The sequence below is a fragment of the Balaenoptera ricei genome, chromosome 13, assembly GCF_028023285.1.
Source record: "Balaenoptera ricei isolate mBalRic1 chromosome 13, mBalRic1.hap2, whole genome shotgun sequence".
Classification (NCBI taxonomy): Eukaryota; Metazoa; Chordata; class Mammalia; order Artiodactyla; family Balaenopteridae; genus Balaenoptera; species Balaenoptera ricei.
Window position 1 is genome coordinate 43,483,183 of NC_082651.1, and position 18,598 is coordinate 43,501,780.

Consider the following 18,598-nt stretch of genomic DNA (forward strand, 5'->3'; position numbering starts at 1 on the left):
TGGAGAAACCTAGGAACTGTGGGAGATCTTCGTAGGATTTCTGTCTTATGTTCTTGGTTATTAACTTGGAATCATGTGTTACTGAAGTTCAAAGCATTTCTTTCTTTGAAAGAAACAAAAAATTAATTTTAAAACTTCTTCATATAGGTAGTCTTTTTCTGTGCTTTAAGTGAAGTGGAAAAATATACTGGCCTCTGAGCGCAAAATTCACTTTACTGACACAACATTAGTAACTTAAGTACTTTGAGTTGTTTTCTTAGCAGAGACAGGTTTATATCAATTTATTTGCAAATTCCTGGTTGTTCCTGTGACAGAACACAGGAATGAAGGGAAGTGACTGAGATTCCCCAAGATAGAGAAAAGTTAGCTGCCTTACAGACACATTGGTCTCTTCAATTTGACCTTCCCAAAGTGTGATGTTCTTAAGTTAATGGTTCTCGACTCCTTTGGGCTTAATATGCTGAAATGAAGTAAGGGCAGCTCTGAGAATGTTGACAATCACCCTATCAGAAGATAGGGCTGATTTTTAATGTTATTATTTTTAAAATTAAAGAATCTATAATGGCTTGGCTTGTGCTCAAATAGGATGCCTCAAAATTGAATCATTATTTAAATAGATATTCTCTTCACAAAAATTTAACAGCCAAGTCTTGCTTTTCTTGTCATTCTTACCTTGTGCTGTCCAGTGTGCTGGGTACTACACCAGGTACACAGATCATATGAAAAAGGACCCACGGACAAATGAACTCAGCGTAAACATATATCTCTGTGTGGCTGAGCACATGACTTTGCCGTAGCAGTTGCTTAATAAAATACTTGCTGACCTAAGTTACAGTCTAAGTAGCATTTTTTCCCCCTTATTTTTTCTTTTCAGTGCCTTTACTTGCTGAGTTAGAGTTTGGTCAAGAAATCATAAATCACTACTGGCATTTCCAGTAGGAAAGGATTTAATATGGAGAATTGGGTTTACACAGCCATTAATTCTGGGAAATGCAGATCAGGGAGGGCACTGTGAAATCTGCCAGTGTAGGAATTGCAGCGAGCTACTGTCAGTGATCTCAGCTGTCCAAAGCATCTGGGTGGATGATTCTCAGGAAGATGCTGGGAAGATGTTGGTGAGTCCCACATTAGCTATCTGATGCCCATTAGTCTGTTTGCAGTTGCCACTAGAGAATATTATTTCTACTTCTCTTTTCCCTTCCAAATTGTGCACAAATGGCTCTCATTGGTGAAATCTAATTGGATCTCTGTGTACAGGTATCCAGTAGAAGGGAGAATTTAGAAGGGTGAGGATAGTACAGAATATTGAACAGACGTTGTCCATCACAGTTCGCCCTTTGGAATACACAGCATCTATACTTACCCTTGTATTCATGTTTAAATTTCCAAAGAAGAACAAAAAGAATATCATGATTCTGCCTGATACACAGCAACTATCCGTGTTGAAACAAAGATGCACTCGCCTTCCCAAGAAAAGGAGATACATTTCATGAATTTCTCTATCCATCTCTGTGTGATGTTTATTCCTCTTCCTTAAAAACAATCCCCCTTGTTATGAAAGTCTTATGTAGTCTTAAGTAGAATAATTGGAAGGAGAAAAGGGAAAAGTTGATTAATTACATAAATGTGTGTGTGTATGTGTGTGTGTGTGTGTATATGTGTATATATATATATATATATATATAATATATATAATTGTGCAGGGGACACGGGTTGGAGCCCTGGTCCGGGAACATCCCACATGCCGTGGAGCAACTAAGCCCGTGTGGTACAACTACAGAGCCTGCTCCCTAGAGCCCGCGAGCCACAACTGCTGAGCCTGCGCTCTAGAGCCCGTGAGCCACAACTACTGAGCCTGCGTGTCACAACTTCTGAAGCCCGTGTGCCTAGAGCCTGTGCTCCGCAACAGCAGAAGCCACCGCAATGAGAAGCCTGTGCACTGCAATGAAGAGTAGCCCCCGCTTGCCGCAACTAGAGAAAAAGCCCGCGCACAGCAACAAAGACCCAGCACAGCCAAAAATAAATAAATTAATTTAAAAAAAAGAAGATGGAAAAATATATTACCTAATCAACAAAAACTGGGGCTCTCACTAAAGGATCTCTCAAAGGTAAACGCTAAGGTGAGGGGAAAATGATCCCAGAAGGATTTGAGATGCAACATAAACGAATGGTGAGCGAAGAAACACTGAAATGAGGGTAAATCTAAAGCACTGACTGTCCAAAACAGTAATAATAATTTTTTAAATTTGAGAAACTATAGAACAATCCATGATAAATTAAAATGCTAGACAATAATGTAACTTGGGAGTGGGGGAGCATAGTTAAAACATAGTAAGTCCCTTTTTATTATGTGAGAGGAGGGTAAAGATAATAACTTTGGATTTTGTTAAGTTAAATATATGCATGTTAACATTTTTATGATATAGGATATAGTTTCCAAAGTGTTAGGAAAAAAATAGAATTTGGGAAATATATCCAAATACATTGGTAATAAACAATGTAGGAGACATTTAAAACAGACACAGAAAAGCTGAATGTGAAAATGTTCACTAGGCAAGTCCTAATTCATGGAAAATTGAGGGAGCTATAATAATATAAGATAGATTTTAAATAAAAAACGTTAGTTGAAAATTGTGCAGCTGCTATGGAAAACAATATGGCAGTTCCTCAAAAAGTTAAACATAGAACTACCATATGATTCAGCAATTCCATTCCTGGCTATATACTCAATAGAACTGAAAACAGGGACTCAAACAAATACTTGTATACCAATGTTTATAGCAGCATTTTTCACAATGGCCAAAGGGTAGAAACAACCTAGGTGTCCATTAACAGGTGAATGGATAAACAGAATGTGACAAATACATACAGTGGAATATTATTCGGCCATAAAAAAGGATTGAAGTGTTGATACATTCCAAAACATGGGTGAACCTTGAAAACATGGTAAGTGAAATAGTTAGACACAGAAGGACAAATATTATATGATTCTGCTTATGAAATATCTAGGCAAACTCATAGAGACAGAAAGTATTAGATTAGAGGTTAACAGGGTCTGGGGGAAGGATGAATGGGTAGTTATTGCTTAATGGGTAGAGAGTTTCCATTTGGGGTGATAAAAAATTTTGAAAATAGTGATGGTGATTTCACAGCATTTTGAATGTAATTAATACCACTGAATTATACACTTAAAAATGGTTAAAATGCCGAACTTTGTTATATATATTTTACCACAATAAATTTTTTTTTACATCTTTATTGGAGTATAATTGCTTTACAATGTTGTGTTAGTTTCTGCTGTATAACAAAGTGAATCAGCTATACATATACATATATCCCCATATCCCCTCCCTCTTGAGCCTCCCTCCCACCCTCCCTATCCCACCCTCTAGATCGTCACAAAGCATCGAGCTGATCTCCCCGTGTGATGCAGCTGCTTCCCACTAGCTATCTGTTTTACATTTGGTAGTGTATATATGTCAGTGCTACCCTCTCACTCCGTCTCAGCTTCCCCTCCCTGCCATGTCCTCAAGTCTGTTCTCTACGTCTGTGTCTTTATTCCTGCCCTGCCACTAAGTTCATCAGTACTATTTTTTTAGATTCCATATATATGCGTTAGCATAACGGTATTTTTCTCTTTCTTATTTCACTCTATGACAGACTCTAGGTCCATCCACCTACAATAAAATTAAAGTTAGGAAAAAAGCATCCATAGACAAAAAGAGTGTTTATCATGTAATAATAAAAGTTTTAATTCAACCGGTATTGTAAGGCTTTTTAGTTTTTGCTAAATGGTGGATGTACCTTTGTATCTCATTTTGGTTTTACCTTGTGCTTCCTTGATTACTAATGAGTTGAGTGTCTTTTTTTATGCTTATTGACCACTTTCTTTTTTTTCCTTTTTGTAAAGTGATCAAGTCTTTTCAAAATCAGTTTTTGAAAACTGGATGATCTGTTGTTTACTCTTTAATTTATAGGAGCTCTTTATATATCCTGGATTCTAGTTCTTTGTTATGTGTATTGCAATTGTTTTCTCTCATTTGTGATTTCTCTTTTCATTTTCTTTTTGGTATCATATAGAAATTCTTGACTTTAACATAGTCAAATTTATCATTTTTTTTCCCTTTATGGTTTGTGTTTTTATGTGAATTGTTGGATTCATAAGGTCATAAGTAAATTCTCCTATATTGTCTTCTAAAACCCTTATAAGCTTTGTTTTCATCCTTGGATTAAAAATCCTTAGATTTGGGCTTCCCTGGTGGCACAGTGGTTGAGAATCTGCCTGCCAATGCAGGGGACACGGGTTCGAGCCCTGGTCTGGGAAGATCCCACATGCCGCGGAGCAGCTAGGTCCGTGAGCCACAACTACTGAGCCTGCGCGTCTGGAGCCTGTGCTCTGCAACGGGAGAGGCCGCGATAGTGAGAGGCCCGCGCACCGCAATGAAGAGTGGCCCCCACTTGCCGCAACTAGAGAAAGCCCTGGCACAGAAACGAAGACCCAACACAGCCAAAAATAAAAAAAAAAAAAAAAGAAAAGAAATAAGGCTTTCTGTTTAAAAAAAAAAAAAAAAAATCCTTAGGTTTTTAGTTCACCTGGAATTAATTCTGAGTTTGGTGTGGGATAGGATTCATTTTAAATTATTTTTATGTGGATGCCATAATTCCCTGCACTATTTACCAAAACACTCACCCTTTCCCAATTTCCCTGCAATGCCACCGCTTATATCAAGTGTTCACATGTGTGGATCTGTTTCCATGGGCTATTTGTCTCTGTACCAATTCAACATTGTTTCCATTGTGTAGCTTCATAAAAAGTCTTGATATCTGATAGGGCAAGTCTCCTCTCACTGTTTTTCTTCTCGAACGACTTGGTTATTCTTTTCCTTTTGCATGTACTTATATAGAAATTTTAGAAACAACTTGTCAAGTTGTGCAAACACAACTGTTGACATTTTTATTGGGATTGCATTAATTTCATAAATGAATATGGGGAAAATTGACAGTTTCATGGCATTGAGTCTTCCAGTCTATGTACGTGGTTTGAGCACATGTCTCTACTTAAGTCTTCATTAATGACTCAATTTCTGTAATTTTAATCCATAGAGGCTGTAGTAGGCTGAATGGTGACCCCCACAGATACCAGGTCCATATAAGGACCTGATAGGCCTTACCATATAAGGCAACCTATACATGTTGCCTTATATAGTAAGAGGATCTTTGCAGATGTGATTAAATTAAGGAGTTTGAGATGGGGAGATTATCCTGGATTATTCAAGTGGGGCCTACGTGTATGTATCATTAGGAGGCAGATGGAGATTTAGCACAGAAGAAGATGTGAAGGCAGTTTGACCACAGACACAGAGATTGGAGTGATGTGGCCACAAACCAAGGAATGCCAGCAGCCACCACAAGCCGGAAGAGGCCAGAAAAGGACTTTCCCCAAATTCTCCAGAGGGAGAGTGGCCCTACCAACACCTTGATTTCTGCTCAGTGATACTGATTTCAGACTTTTGGCCTCCAGAACTGTGAGAGAATAAATCTCTATTGTTTTAAGTCACCAAGTTTGTAGTAATTTGTTAAGCAGCCACAAGGAAACGAATTCAGAGAAACTGCACATCTTTTGTTATATTTATCCCTAGGTATTTGATAGTTTTTGTTTTTCTTATAAATGGTATCTTTTAAAAAATTTCATTTTCTAGCTCTTTGTTGCTGGTATAGAGAGTACGATGAGATTTTGTATGTTGACTTTTTTTTTGCTGCAGCTTTGCTAAACTCACATTAATTCTCATGGAGTTTTCTTTGTACACAATCATGTTGCCTGTGAATAATAACAGGTTTGTTTCTTCCTTTCTAATCCTTACACATCTTAAAAAGTTGCCTTACTGTGTTGCCTAGGACATCCAGTACAATTTGAATACAAATGGTAATAGGAATTTCCTTGTTTTGTTCCTTACCTCAATTTTCAATGTTTTGAAGACTTTCAACATTTTACCATTGTTTTATATTTGCTGTAGATTTTTGTAGACATCCTTTATCAGGTTAAGGAAGTTTTTTTCCTCTAATTTTGGTTTGCTAAGAATTTTTAAAAAAATACCATACGGCTGCTTAGGTATAACAAAAGCTTTTTCTGCTTCTATTGAGATGATCATATTATTTTCTTCCTTTAATCTGCTAATGAAGCAGGTTACGTTACCTTCCCAAGATAAACTCAATTTGGTCATTTATAGGCTGTAAATTTCCTTCTACAAATTGCTTTATGTTGTAGTATGTAATATTTGGCATATCCGTTCAAAATATTGATATTTTTGAATTTCCATTATGAGTTCTTCTTTGATTCATGTCTTACTTAGAAGGGTTTCTTAATTTTCAGACATGATTCTAGTTATCTTTTTGTTACTGATATCTAACATGGTCAGAGAACATGCTCTGAATTATTTTAATCTTTTGGATGCTTGCTTTCAGTCTGGAATATGGTCAATTTTTTCAAGTGTTCTATGTGTACTTGTCTTTAATATTACTATGCTGTTGCTGGGTATAGTGTTCTATATCTATCCATTAGGTTGTATGTCAACTGTGTTGTTCAAATCTTATATATCCTCATTGATTGTTTTGTTTGCTTGTTCTGTCAATAACTGAGAGAGATCCACTATGACAGTGGCATTATCTCATTTCTTCTCATATTACTGCTTTATATATTTCTTCTCATATATTTGCTTTAGATATTTTGATACTGTATTTAGGTGTATACGTACTTCAAATTGTTATTGATGAATTAAATTTTTTTTTCTTATAAAAGAACCCTCTTTATCCTCTAGTCATAATTTTTACTTCAAGATTCAGTTTGGGGACTTCCCTGGTGGCGCAGTGGTTAAGAATCCACCTGCCAGTGCAGGGGACACGGGTTCGAGCTCTGGTCCAGGAAGATCCCACATGCTGCGGAGCAACTAAGCCCGTGTGCCACAAATACTGAGCCTGTGCTCTAGAGCCCGCGAGCCACAACTACTGAGCCTGCGTGCCACAACTACTGAAGCCCGTGTGCCTAGAGCCCGTGCTCCGCAACAAGAGAAGCCACCGTAATGAGAAGACTGTGCGCTGCAACGAAGAGTAGCCCCCGCTCGCCACAACTAGAGAAAGCCGGAGTGCAACAACGAAGACCCAACAGAGCCAAAAATAAAAAAATAAATAAATTTATATAAAAAAATGATTCAGTTTGTCAGTAATACAGTCACACCAATTTTCTTCTGGTTAATATTTGCATGATATATATTTTTCATCTTTTTATTTTCAACCTTTTTGGATCCTTATGTTTTAGATATAAACTATTGTAAACAGCAAAAAATTAGATTTTTAAAAATCCAATTTGAAAATATTTGTCTTTTAAATAGAGCAATTTATATTTAAAATGTAATTTATGTTCATATAAGTTTATACCTAGAGTTTTATTTTGTTCCTTCTCTTTGACCTGCCAGTCCTGTGTTTCTTTTTCTCTCCTTTTTAGGCTCCTCTTTGGATTAAATATTTTTTTATCATCCCATTTTTTTCACTTCTATTTGTTTGGATATTATACTCTGTTTCTGTCCTTTTAGGGGTTACAGTAGAAATCACAATATTCATATATACCATATCAAAATCTGAAGTTAATCTATGTTATCCTCCTCCCAGACTGTGGAAGGACCTTAGGAAATTTTAATTTGTTTCCCCACTCCTTACTCATATGTTATTATTAACATATATTTAAATTATACTATTTAACCTCATAAGAAATTATTATTCTTTTTTTTTTTTTTTTTAAATTTATTTATTATTATTTTTATTTATTTTTGGCTGTGTTGGGTCTTCGTTTCTGTGCGAGGGCTTTCTCCAGTTGCGGCGAGTGGGGGCCACTCTTCATCGCGGTGCGCGGGCCTCTCACCGTCGCGGCCTCTCTTTGTTGCGGAGCACAGGCTCCAGACACGCAGGCTCAGTAGTTGTGGCTCACGGGCCCAGTCGCTCCGCGGCATGTGGGATCTTCCCAGACCAGGGCTCGAACCCGTGTCCCCTGCATCGGCAGGCAGACTCGCAACCACTGCGCCACCAGGGAAGCCCAGAAATTATTATTCTTTTATACGGTCATTGTTCATTTAGATTTATGCACATTTATCTTTATACATTCTTGCTTATCATGCCTGTGTCTGGGATTCCTTCCTTTGGGTTTCCTTTGGTGATGGACTGCTAGAGGCACATTCTCTTTGATTTTACTTGTCTGAATATGTCTTATTTTTCTGGGCATAGAATTCCAGGTAGGTAGTTATTTCTTTCAGCATATAATCTCTTTGCTTCCATTGTGGCTGAGGAGATAGTCTATTGTTCTTAAAGGGAATCTGTTATTTCTCTATGGTGCTTTTTAGGATCTCCTCCTCGGTTTTGGTGGTCTGCAGGTTTGCTCTGTTGTTTCCAAGTGTGGATTTCTTTTTATTTACCCTATTTGGGATTCACTGAGCTTGACTTCAGGGATTTTGAATTGGAAAAGTCTCATCTAGTAACTCTTTGAATATCTTCCCTTCTCCATTTAGCCTCTCATTTCCCTCTGGTACCCTGATTAGACATGTGTTAGACAATCTCACCCTATCCTCCATGTCTCTTAACCTCTCAGGTGTATTTTTCATCTTTTTATCTCTCTGTGAATCATTACAGATGATTTCTTCTAATCTGTCTTCTGGTTCACTAGTTTACTCTTAGCTGTGTCTAATTTGTTCTGAAAGCAATTCTTTGAGTTTTTTTTTTTTTAAGAACTTTATTAAGGAATACTTTATATACTATAAGCTTTATCCATTTTCACTGTAGAATTCGAAAAGTTTTTGAAAATTTATAGAGTTGTGCAACCATCATCACATTCCAGTTGTAGAATATTTTTATCTCCCCAGAAAGTTCCTTTGTGCCTGATGACAGTCAATCCACTGACTTTTTAAATTTCAATGATTTTATCTATCTATATAAATATAGAAATACATATTTACTATAATATATTTATATAATATTTAATATAAATATATTTGTATATTTAACATAACTATACATATATATATTTGTGTGTGTGTGTGTGTGTGTGCTTTTTGGTTATTTTTCAGCTTTGGTGACTATTTTCTCTTCCTTGAAGCTTTTTTCAACCTTGTCTTTTACTTTTTTAAACATGATATGCAGAGTTATTTTTAATTCTATGCCTGCTATTTCCAGTATCAGGGTGGTCTGTTGTTTCTGCTGACATTCACTCCTAGTGACTTATTTCTTTGTGTGTTTTGTTCATTTTGACTGTGAGTTCCTCAGAGAATTACTTTTGGGAATTCTTTGAAGCCTAGGTTGAAGGTGCCTTCCTTCAGAGAGGTTTTGCATTTATTTCCGTGAGGCGCCTAAGACTCTACCCGTCCAGAAATGCTTTCTACATTCATGGTTTGAGATTTTTGCTATCAAGTGATGTGAATTTGGGGCTTAAATGTGCACAACACTAACTCCTAAAGGACCCGATTGGTATCTGGTCATCATTGTTTCCCAATAAAATTTTACAAAGAGAGACTACCATGTCTCCCTTAGAGCCATGTCTCCTTTTAGGCCTTGGGGAAGTAGCTCTCAAATTTTAGTGTGCCTGAGAAGCCTATTAAAAAGTGCAGATTCTCAGGTCAACAGCAGAGACTGATTCAGTGAGTGGAGTTGCAGCCCAGGAATCTGCATTTCTAACAATCACCAAAGATAATCTGGGTACAGGTGGCCAAGAGCCACACTTCGAGAAACATCACCTTTAGATCTCATAGCTTCATTGGGTCCACTGTACAGCCTCAGGCAAGAGTGTGTGTGTGAGCCATGGCTCTCTGTCTCCCTGGAGGAAAACATTCATTGAAATGTTCAGTAACCATTTACCTCTTTATATTCATGGGCCAACCTACTTAAGTCTATTCTTTAGACCATGGTATGGGAGGGAGCACTGTGTGCTCCTGCAGATCTGATTCTGAGTGAAATAATAAGAGAAAAAGTACCTTGTATATTGTGATTTATAATAAATGTGTATTTGGTCTTTGTCTAGTTTCTGGCACAGAGCTCCTAAAACCCTTGGAATTTCCTGAGTGATGAGCATCGTAAGATGCTCTTATTGTGTTAATGAGGTGACTTTTGGAAAGCTCCTAGGTCACCTAAGGATGGGGGCTCGTTGCCAGGGGAACCAACCACGCGATTAGAGGGTTAGAACTTTTAGTCCCATCCCCTGATTTCCAGGGAGCGGAGAAGGGCTGGAGGTTGAACCAGTCAACAATGGCCAATGATTTAATCAACCTTGCTTATATGAGGAAGCTTCCAGAAAACTCCAGAAGGACGGTGTTTAGAGCTTCCAGGTTGGTGAACACATGGAGGTGCTGGGAGAGCATGGAAGCTCCATGCCCCTTCCCCATATGTTGCCTCATGCATCTCTTCTATCTGGCTGTTGATTCATATTCTTTAATATCCTTTGTAATAAACCAATAATCTGGTGAGTAACCAGGTTTCCTGAGTTCTGTGAGCCTCTCTACCAAATGAACTGAACCCAAGGCGGGTGGGGGGGGGTCATGGGAAGCTCTAATTTATAGCTAGCCAGAAGCACAGGTAACAACCTGGGTTTGTGATTGACATCTAAAGTGGAGGGCAGTCTTGTGCGAATGAGCCCTTATCCTGTGGAATCTGATGCTATCTCCAGGTAGATAGTGTCAGAATTGAATTAATTGCTTGTTGGTGTGGGGAACCATTCCCCCCATTGGAATTGATATCAAATTATTAATATAGTTGTTCAAATATTTACAACACTTTGAAGAAAGTAATGATGTAAAAGGCCTCATTTATGCAAAAAGTTATTTTGCTTCTCTTTTCTTGCTCCCCAGTTGGTGCAGAGCTAAGCAGAGGCATTATTTTCTTGGGGTGATGCTTAGACTGAAACACACTAAGATAAGCCAATTTGTCCTTCTCTAAAAGTCGTTTTGGGCTCCCACATACCCTGGGCTGAGTTGGAAATGTGTGAATTGAAGCCTGAGTTGAGATTGAAAAAACATAGTGAATTGGGGTCATGAAGCCCTTAAACACTTATTACCTGAGAAAATGTCTATAAAGGGACTTTTAATCCTGTAATGTATGTAACATATGTAATATATGTAGCATATGGAAGGGGAAACTTACCAGAAATGTGAATGGGAAGTAGGTAATAGAGAGAGAGAGACGGTGTTACTTATTCTCTATTAAATTAAGAACTTTAAAAAGTAAGCACAACTATAGCAAGCCGGGTTTTTTTAAAAAAAGGGGAATCCAAAATTTGACCAAACTTAATAAATAACCTTAACTCTATGTATTCTAACCTCACTGTATCTCTGCAGGTCTGGTTTCCTGGTATCTCAAGGAGAACATTTCAGGTAAAAGCCAAACAATTCTCAATCATAAATCTCATGCTTTATACACTTGAAGATAATAAAGTCCTTGATTCCAGTTAATTTCACTTTTCTTTTCTATTATCAATGCCCCTGTCCTTTTGAAAATTGGAATGTGGAATCCAATGTGGCAAATGGTAAGAGGTGGGAAATGCTACTGGAAAATAATCTGATGTCAATTTACTTTTCTCCTGGAGTAGAGCAATCCTTTCCCCCAGTGGTTGGGCCCGGACCATCAGCCTCGGGTGAGCAGACAGAGAGGGTGACTGTGACTGCTGCATTCTCTAAAGGTCTCTCTTTTTGGAGGGACCAGAGATCCCCGCTTGGGTGTAAGTGGATCAGACATATTTGGACATGTCTGAACGGGTGGGCGGGGCCCCCCAGATGCCTATTTGGGTGAGGGCCTGAGCAGCCTCCTGCGGATTAGACTAACCCTTTGACCTCAGCCGCTGGAGGGGAGGGTACACTGAGACGGGCCAGGTGCCACCACTTGGACTGGCCATTGGATATGTGGCTGGGTTCTTTGGATGGCAGGGGCATCTTCTGCTACAAATGTCAATAAGACAATTAGACAGTGTGTACAGCAGCCTGGTTTGATGCTTATTAACTGAACAGAAACCAAGGGCCATGAGGGCTTCTCTGCAGCTTCACCACATACCAGAGGGTGCCCTGACTTCCAGGGAGAGTGCAGAGGTGATAGGGACCCTGTGGACACCACCGAGGGATAGGCTGCACTACATCTGTCTCGCAGTGGATTTGTTCAAGGGCACGTCTAATTACACCCCCTAAGATGCTCTGTGAACAGGTGGGAGAAAAACCCAGAGCGAAGGTGGGTTACAGCTGCCCATATGTTAATATTATTTCATTGGCCCTGCAGGCTTGTGGGGCCCAAGGAAACTTGGGTTACATTAAAAAAGGAAAAGCATACTGTAGTTGGCAAACAAAATGTGTCTTTGTGTGTGTGTGTGAGAGAGAGAGAGAGAAAGAGAGAGAGAGAGAGAAAGAGACAGAAATGAGCTTTCATTTAGAAGCTTTGGCCGTGGTTTCAACTGGTTCCCCTCCACTTTTTAAATGATATTTTCTGAGCCTGGAAACCAAGCAGGCAGATCATGGAATTTTGGCTGGAGATGTTTTTAAAAAATGTAGACTAGCAGTGAAAAAGGAGGCGGGAATTTGGCTGGGAGGCTTTTATGGGCTGCAAACCAAGCAGGGTTACCATGGTGGTACTTCTACTGTTTATATAAACAAAGGATTTTCCTGACAAACATACTTCGTATTTAATAATCCTCAATCTACAGGGGCCTCTTCTCTTTGTGTGTAGCTAGTTCAAGCCATCTGGACTTGAGTAGAATTTTATTATTTCGCGAGGCTGTTTTCAGGCATCCTGTACCACTTCAAAATTAAGTGTTAAGTACTGATATCTTGAAGTGCAAGGGTGATAGGTGTCTAATAATTGGAAGAGAGTTTAACCTGCAATATGACAATGTAATACCGGCTTTTTACAGATCTAAAGTCTATTGGACCAGCCTCTGCTGCCATTTTAATTCAGTTCACGTGCCTGACAAAACACTTACTCCGCCTCCCTAACTTCTCCGTCTCTCTTAAGAGCACTGCAGGTCTCCCAACTGACCACGCTTCATATTGCCATTGCCCCAGCTGGTAGCCCACATACAATTATTTGTGAAGTCTTAACAAGCTCCCGTATTGTGAGAGGACTCATTTGGTTATTAGTGAGGAAAAAAACCTACTCTCTTGAACTGAAGCACAAAAGGGGATTTATTGGTTCATGTAACTGGAAAGGCAGGGGTAGATCTGGCCTCAGGAATCACTGGATCCAGCTTACATGCCCATATCTTCAGAGGGTCCCAGTTTCTGGTACATCTGACATTGTTTGCTCTAGGTGGACTCAGTTCTTCTAGAAACTTTTTTTTTTTTTTTTTTTTTTGGCTGTGCCTCGTGGCTTGTGGGATTTTAATTCCCCAACCAGGGATTGAACCTGGACCCTCGGCAGTGAGAGCGTGGAGTCCTACTGGACCGCCAGGGAATTCCCCAGTCCTTCTAAAAACTTAAGGAATGAGATAAGGAACTTAAAGAGTGCTTTCCGGCATCTTTTCCCCAGGATCATGGAGTGATCAGGAATGTCCAAAAGCTCAGGTAAAGCTGTTTGCATTTCTCCCCCTCCTGAACATCTGGACACATCTCCAGACCTGTCCAGAGTAGCCTATGGGGGTCTCTTCAGTTGTTGCCTCATCATGGCCCTCTGGGGTCTCCAAAGCCAGCCGTGAGCACCAGACTTCTGGGCTGATGCCCCTTCCAGGGGTACCCTAGTAAATAAACTGGTTCGATTCCAAGGGTACCAAAGTGCGTGATGTATGTATGCATGGCACCAGGATTCCAGTGATCCAGATGAACCCTGATTATGTCCCCTGGGTATCCCCAGGACCAGCCAACCTAGGGTCCATGCACTAGCTTCATTACACCAACTTCAGTGCCCCTCACAACTACAGGACCTTGGTGTCCCCTGCTACCCCCAAATGACACAGGCATTTCTTTTTTTTTTTAACTTTTTATTTTATATTGGAGTATAGCCGATTAACAATTTGTGATCGTTTCAGGTGCACAGCAAAGGGACTCAGCCATACATATACGTGTATCCATTCTTCCTCAAACTCCCCGCCCATCCAGGCTGCCACATAACATTGAGCAGAGTTCCTTGTGCTATACAGTAGGTCCTTGTTGGTTATCCATTTAAAATACAGCGGTGTGTACATGTTGATCCCAAACTCCCCAACTGTCCTTTCACCCCATGCTTCCCCCCGGTAACCATAAGTTCATTCTCTAAGTCTGTGAGTCTGTTTCTATTTTGTAAATAAGTTCATTTGTATCATTTCTTTTCAGATTCCGCATATGAGGGATATCATACGCTATTTCTCTTTCTCTGTCTGACATACTTCACTCAGTACGACAATCACTAGGACCATCCATGTTGCTGCAAATGGCATTATTTCATTCTTTTTAATGGCTGAGTAATATTCCACTGTATACATGTACCACATCTTCTTTATCCATTCCTCTGTTGATGGACATTTAGGTCACGTCCATGTCTTGGCTATTGTAAGCAGTGCTGCAATGAACATTGGGGTGCATGTATCCCTTCGGACCATGTTTTTCTCTGGATATGCCCAGGAGTGGGATTGCAGGGTCATATGGTAGCTCTATTTTTAGTTTTTTAAGGAACCTCCATACTGTTCTCCACAGCGGCAACACAGGCATTTCTGAAAGTCCTCAGAAGTTTTGTTCAGGTGTTTGGGAAAGTCCACTCATAGGGTCTTCTGCCAGGTCTGGGTTGGATGTCTGCCACACCTGTGGTGCCCTCTCCTTGGGCCACGCCTGGTCACCCCAAAGGTGCAGACCCTTGAGGCACCACAGGGCTCAGTTCCTGGAGTGGGTGGGGCTTGGATGACACACCAGAACGCTCACTCTCTCACCCTTGGCTCCACTGTCTCCTTCTCAAGTTTCTTCTCCTCCGAATGCCCTGTTCCCCTCTCCTCTGTGAACACCACACCTCCTACCCTTCCAGGCTTCTGTACTCACGACTTGTTATTTTAACGGGGGAAGCATGAAGCACAAAGAGAACTCCAGGTTCACAGAGCTGGTTGGTGACCACCAGGGCTGGGATCCACATGTCCTCATTCTCTGCTTTTTTCTTTTATAACTACTTAACACTTTCTCTGTGAAAACTGATAATCTAAGGGAACTGTTGGTTTAAAATGACAAAAAAAAAAAAAAAAAAAAGACACTGTGCAAATTCACCAGGGGTTTTAGTTTTGCGAGTCTAATTTGAGAACCTTGGGGGAGGGCAGTGGAATAATAGTGACGGGACTATTTGCACAAGGTCCCTAAGGAAAGAGAGCAGCTGAAGACAGCACCAACTTGTTCTGAAGACAGCTATTGATGGTCAGAGGGAAAGGACAACTTTGAGTAAGGTGGCCTCTGGCAAGGCCTATACTGGCGCTGAGAGTGTTGGGAAGAGTGGGAGATCAATGGGTGGAGAAAGGGTCACCTTAACAAGAGAAAATAGTGAATGTAACAACGTGGCCCAGGCTCCCAGGGATTTGTTGAATTAATTGGTTGGAACTTGGAGTGGGGAGGGGGGGGATCCACAGTACTCACGATTCCGAAAGCGGGGCCGAACCAGAAAAATGCCATTTTGTGCCGTTATTGTAACCCTTTTGTACCCACCCCCAGGTCGACGTGACCGGGAGGAAGCAGAGAGTTACTCAGATGCACAGAGCGGAGAAATTGTTACAGAAGGTAAAAATCTCGGAGCTGCTGTGACCGGCAGAGGCCACAAAGGGGCAGTGCCTCCTCAGTCTGTCTCGATCTAAATGGGCAAAATCCCGCGGGGAGTCGGAGGAAGAAGAGAAATGTAGTCACCAGGAGAGGCCATTTACCCACCCTGGGCAGCCACTGCTGCGGCAGACTCCGGGGCCACCCCGCTCCCTGCTCTCACCCACCACAGCCTCCCCTCCTCCCCCTTCCAGAAATGCTCGGTGAGCAGCCACTGTGCATCAGGCACTTTTCTAGGCCCTGAGGGCACCCGCCGTTCTGGAATCTACGTTCCGGAGGGGAGGGGCAGCGGTCACCCCGCAGCTCCTCCCACCTGGCCACCACCTGTACCTGTGCCCGGAGCCCCAGACGCACCGGGCCCAGCGGCAGATGCTGCAGTCGACCCAGGCCTGCCTTTGGAAGGCCGATGGCAGGGGGCCTTCAGCCTTTTGTCTCCCGCACCCCGGGTGTGGCTGGGATAACGGAATGGTGATCGGGTGACAGAAGCTGCGGGGGCGCCCAGTGACCACCAGGTGGCGCTTGGAGACCCTAAAGGAGCTGTGATCGCAGGGACCAAACAGTATTTCTTAGGGGCCACAATACGTCACAGTGACTGGGCGAGCGCGGCATTGCTTTGGAGCAAATCGCTTGTCCCCTACTTGCTCAAAAAATTCCCAAGAGTCCTCTAAATACAGAGATAAATATTCACCTGCAAGGCGGGCCCATCCTGCGTCCCACCCAGGGTCAAGGCATGAGTAAAGGAGCTGGTGTCTGCAGGGCAGGGCCCCTAGGCTGAAAACTGTTTCCCTCTGTCCTTTAGATTTCTGTACTGTAGTTTCTTTCTTCCTCCTTAACTGGATCCAGGAAATGGCTGTTGCCTGGGAGAGCTGGGCCTGGAGCCCTTGCTTCTTGTGGAAGGAGGGGCTGCGGAGAAGTGGGATTCCTGGCTGATGGATGACCACCCTAGTTGGGTGTGTTAATTAGATGCTGGATTTACATACAGAAAGCCCTCCTACAGTTAGGCAAAGCCTCTACCACTCCTGCTTTTTGGTGGCTAAAGCCCATCCATCCCGTGCCCACCATTTAAAATCCCCACGGGGCTGGTTTTGAGCAGAGAATTCAGGAGGCTGACACAGCCACTTCCCCAGCCAGACATTTGCCTGTCTGACATTTGATGGCAAATTGCAACCTTCCGTGATTTTAAAATTCAGGTGTAGAAATCAAGAAAGTAAATCTATCTTTAAATATCCTACTCCTTAAAATGTGTTCTCTTTTTTTCTTTTTTGGCTGCTACCCCTTTGGCACAGGGTGTAATACAGCCGAGGGTGGCAAGGCTGGGATATTTCTCAGTCCACAGCACAGTGGGGGCCAGAAAAGAATGTCAGTGTCCTCAAGGTAAGCATGCTGTCTGCCTCAGGGTCTCAGGCTGGGTGTGACCAGGGCACCTTTGTCTCTGGCAGTAGCTAAAATGAGGGTCCAAGGTAAGCGGGATTTTTGCCTTGATTTGGAAGTTGGATCTGGTTATTCAAAACAATTCTGAATTCCTGGGTGTTGAGGTGGCTTTGGGACTCTGGGTCTCAATAATGCCTGCTTCAGACGGGAATAAAGACACAGACCTACTAGAGAATGGACTTGAGGATATGGGGAGGGGGTGGGGTGAGATGTGACAGGGTGAGAGAGTGTCATGGACAGATATACACTACCAAATGTAAAATAGATAGCTAGTGGGAAGCAGCCGCATAGCACAGGGAGATCAGCTCGGTGCTTTGTGACCACCTAGAGGGGTGGGATGGGGAGGGTGGGAGGGAGGGAGATGCAAGAGGGAAGAGATATGGGAACATATTGTATATGTATAACTGATTCACTTTGTTACAAAGCAGAAGCTAACACACCATTGTAAGGCAATTATACTTCAATAAAGGTGTTTAAAAAAATAAATAAAAAATAAATAAAACACAGAAACAGATTAAAAAAATAATAATAATAATGCCTGCTTCTTGCTCCATGAGGGATGGCCCTGGTGGGGAGAAGGGCAGACATCAGCCTCTCAGGTGGCCAGCTAGCCAGCTAATCTTCACGGTTGGCTTGGCGGCACTGGGTCCTCAGAGGTCTGGCTGAGAGCAGATCTGAAAGGACCTGGGCTAGGGCATGGGGCCGGGAGTGCCAGCCACACTGAAGTGCAGATACAAATGGGTGGACCATGATTCAGCCTTGAACCCCCCAAATGCCAGACTGGCTTGTCATGGTTTGACCAGTATGTGTGACCCTCAGCAGTTATCTGCTAGTAGAAACTCACATTTCAATCAACCTCCTCCCTCGCCTCTCCCAAGCTTCTCTCAGCGTGCTGTCTTACAAGAACTTGTATGTGGTCCTGCTCTGCTCCCGCATCATGTCAGCACGTGGCTGCCCGGGCCTGGGACAAGGGACACTGCTCTTCTTTCCGCTATTCCATGCAAAGATGTGGGTAAACTTTTTTCTCAATGCCCTGCCATGCGGCTGTGATCAGGCTGACATATTTAATAGACTGTACTGGAGGCTTGTACAAGCAGAGGGCAGTGAGATACAGAGTGTCCTGGTATCCACCTTCCAGACGCGGTGGTTCTTAGGGCCACCAGCCCATCCTCGGGGAGCAGAGTTCTATCGTCGTCATCTCTCCTCCAAAGAGAGGGCCGTATACACCCTCCCTACAGCCTGGCCTTCCAGTGGGAGAGAGGGTGGGGACTGGAATTCACCTTTGGGACAGACTTTACTTTGTCCCCAGGCCCAGAGAGAAGAGGAAATGCCTTTTCACCGCAGCCCGAGGCTGAGATCCTTTCACTTCCTGTGCTGGGGTCTGCCTTTCCTAGGACATCTGA

At 42.0% G+C, this 18,598-nt stretch overlaps 1 protein-coding gene across 2 annotated transcripts in view; it reads left to right on the forward strand.

The window, feature by feature from the left end:
* The window catches only part of GFPT1 (glutamine--fructose-6-phosphate transaminase 1), a 71,817-nt gene extending 68,592 nt beyond the window's left edge, over positions 1–3,225 (forward strand). For both annotated transcript variants that reach the window (XM_059943147.1, XM_059943148.1), the window contains one exon: positions 1,704–3,225. In XM_059943147.1, coding sequence (XP_059799130.1) covers positions 1,704–1,817 — 114 coding nt within the window. In that variant the 3' untranslated portion in view covers positions 1,818–3,225. The remainder of the gene's footprint in view (positions 1–1,703) is intronic.
* Positions 3,226–18,598: the final 15,373 nt, after the last annotated feature.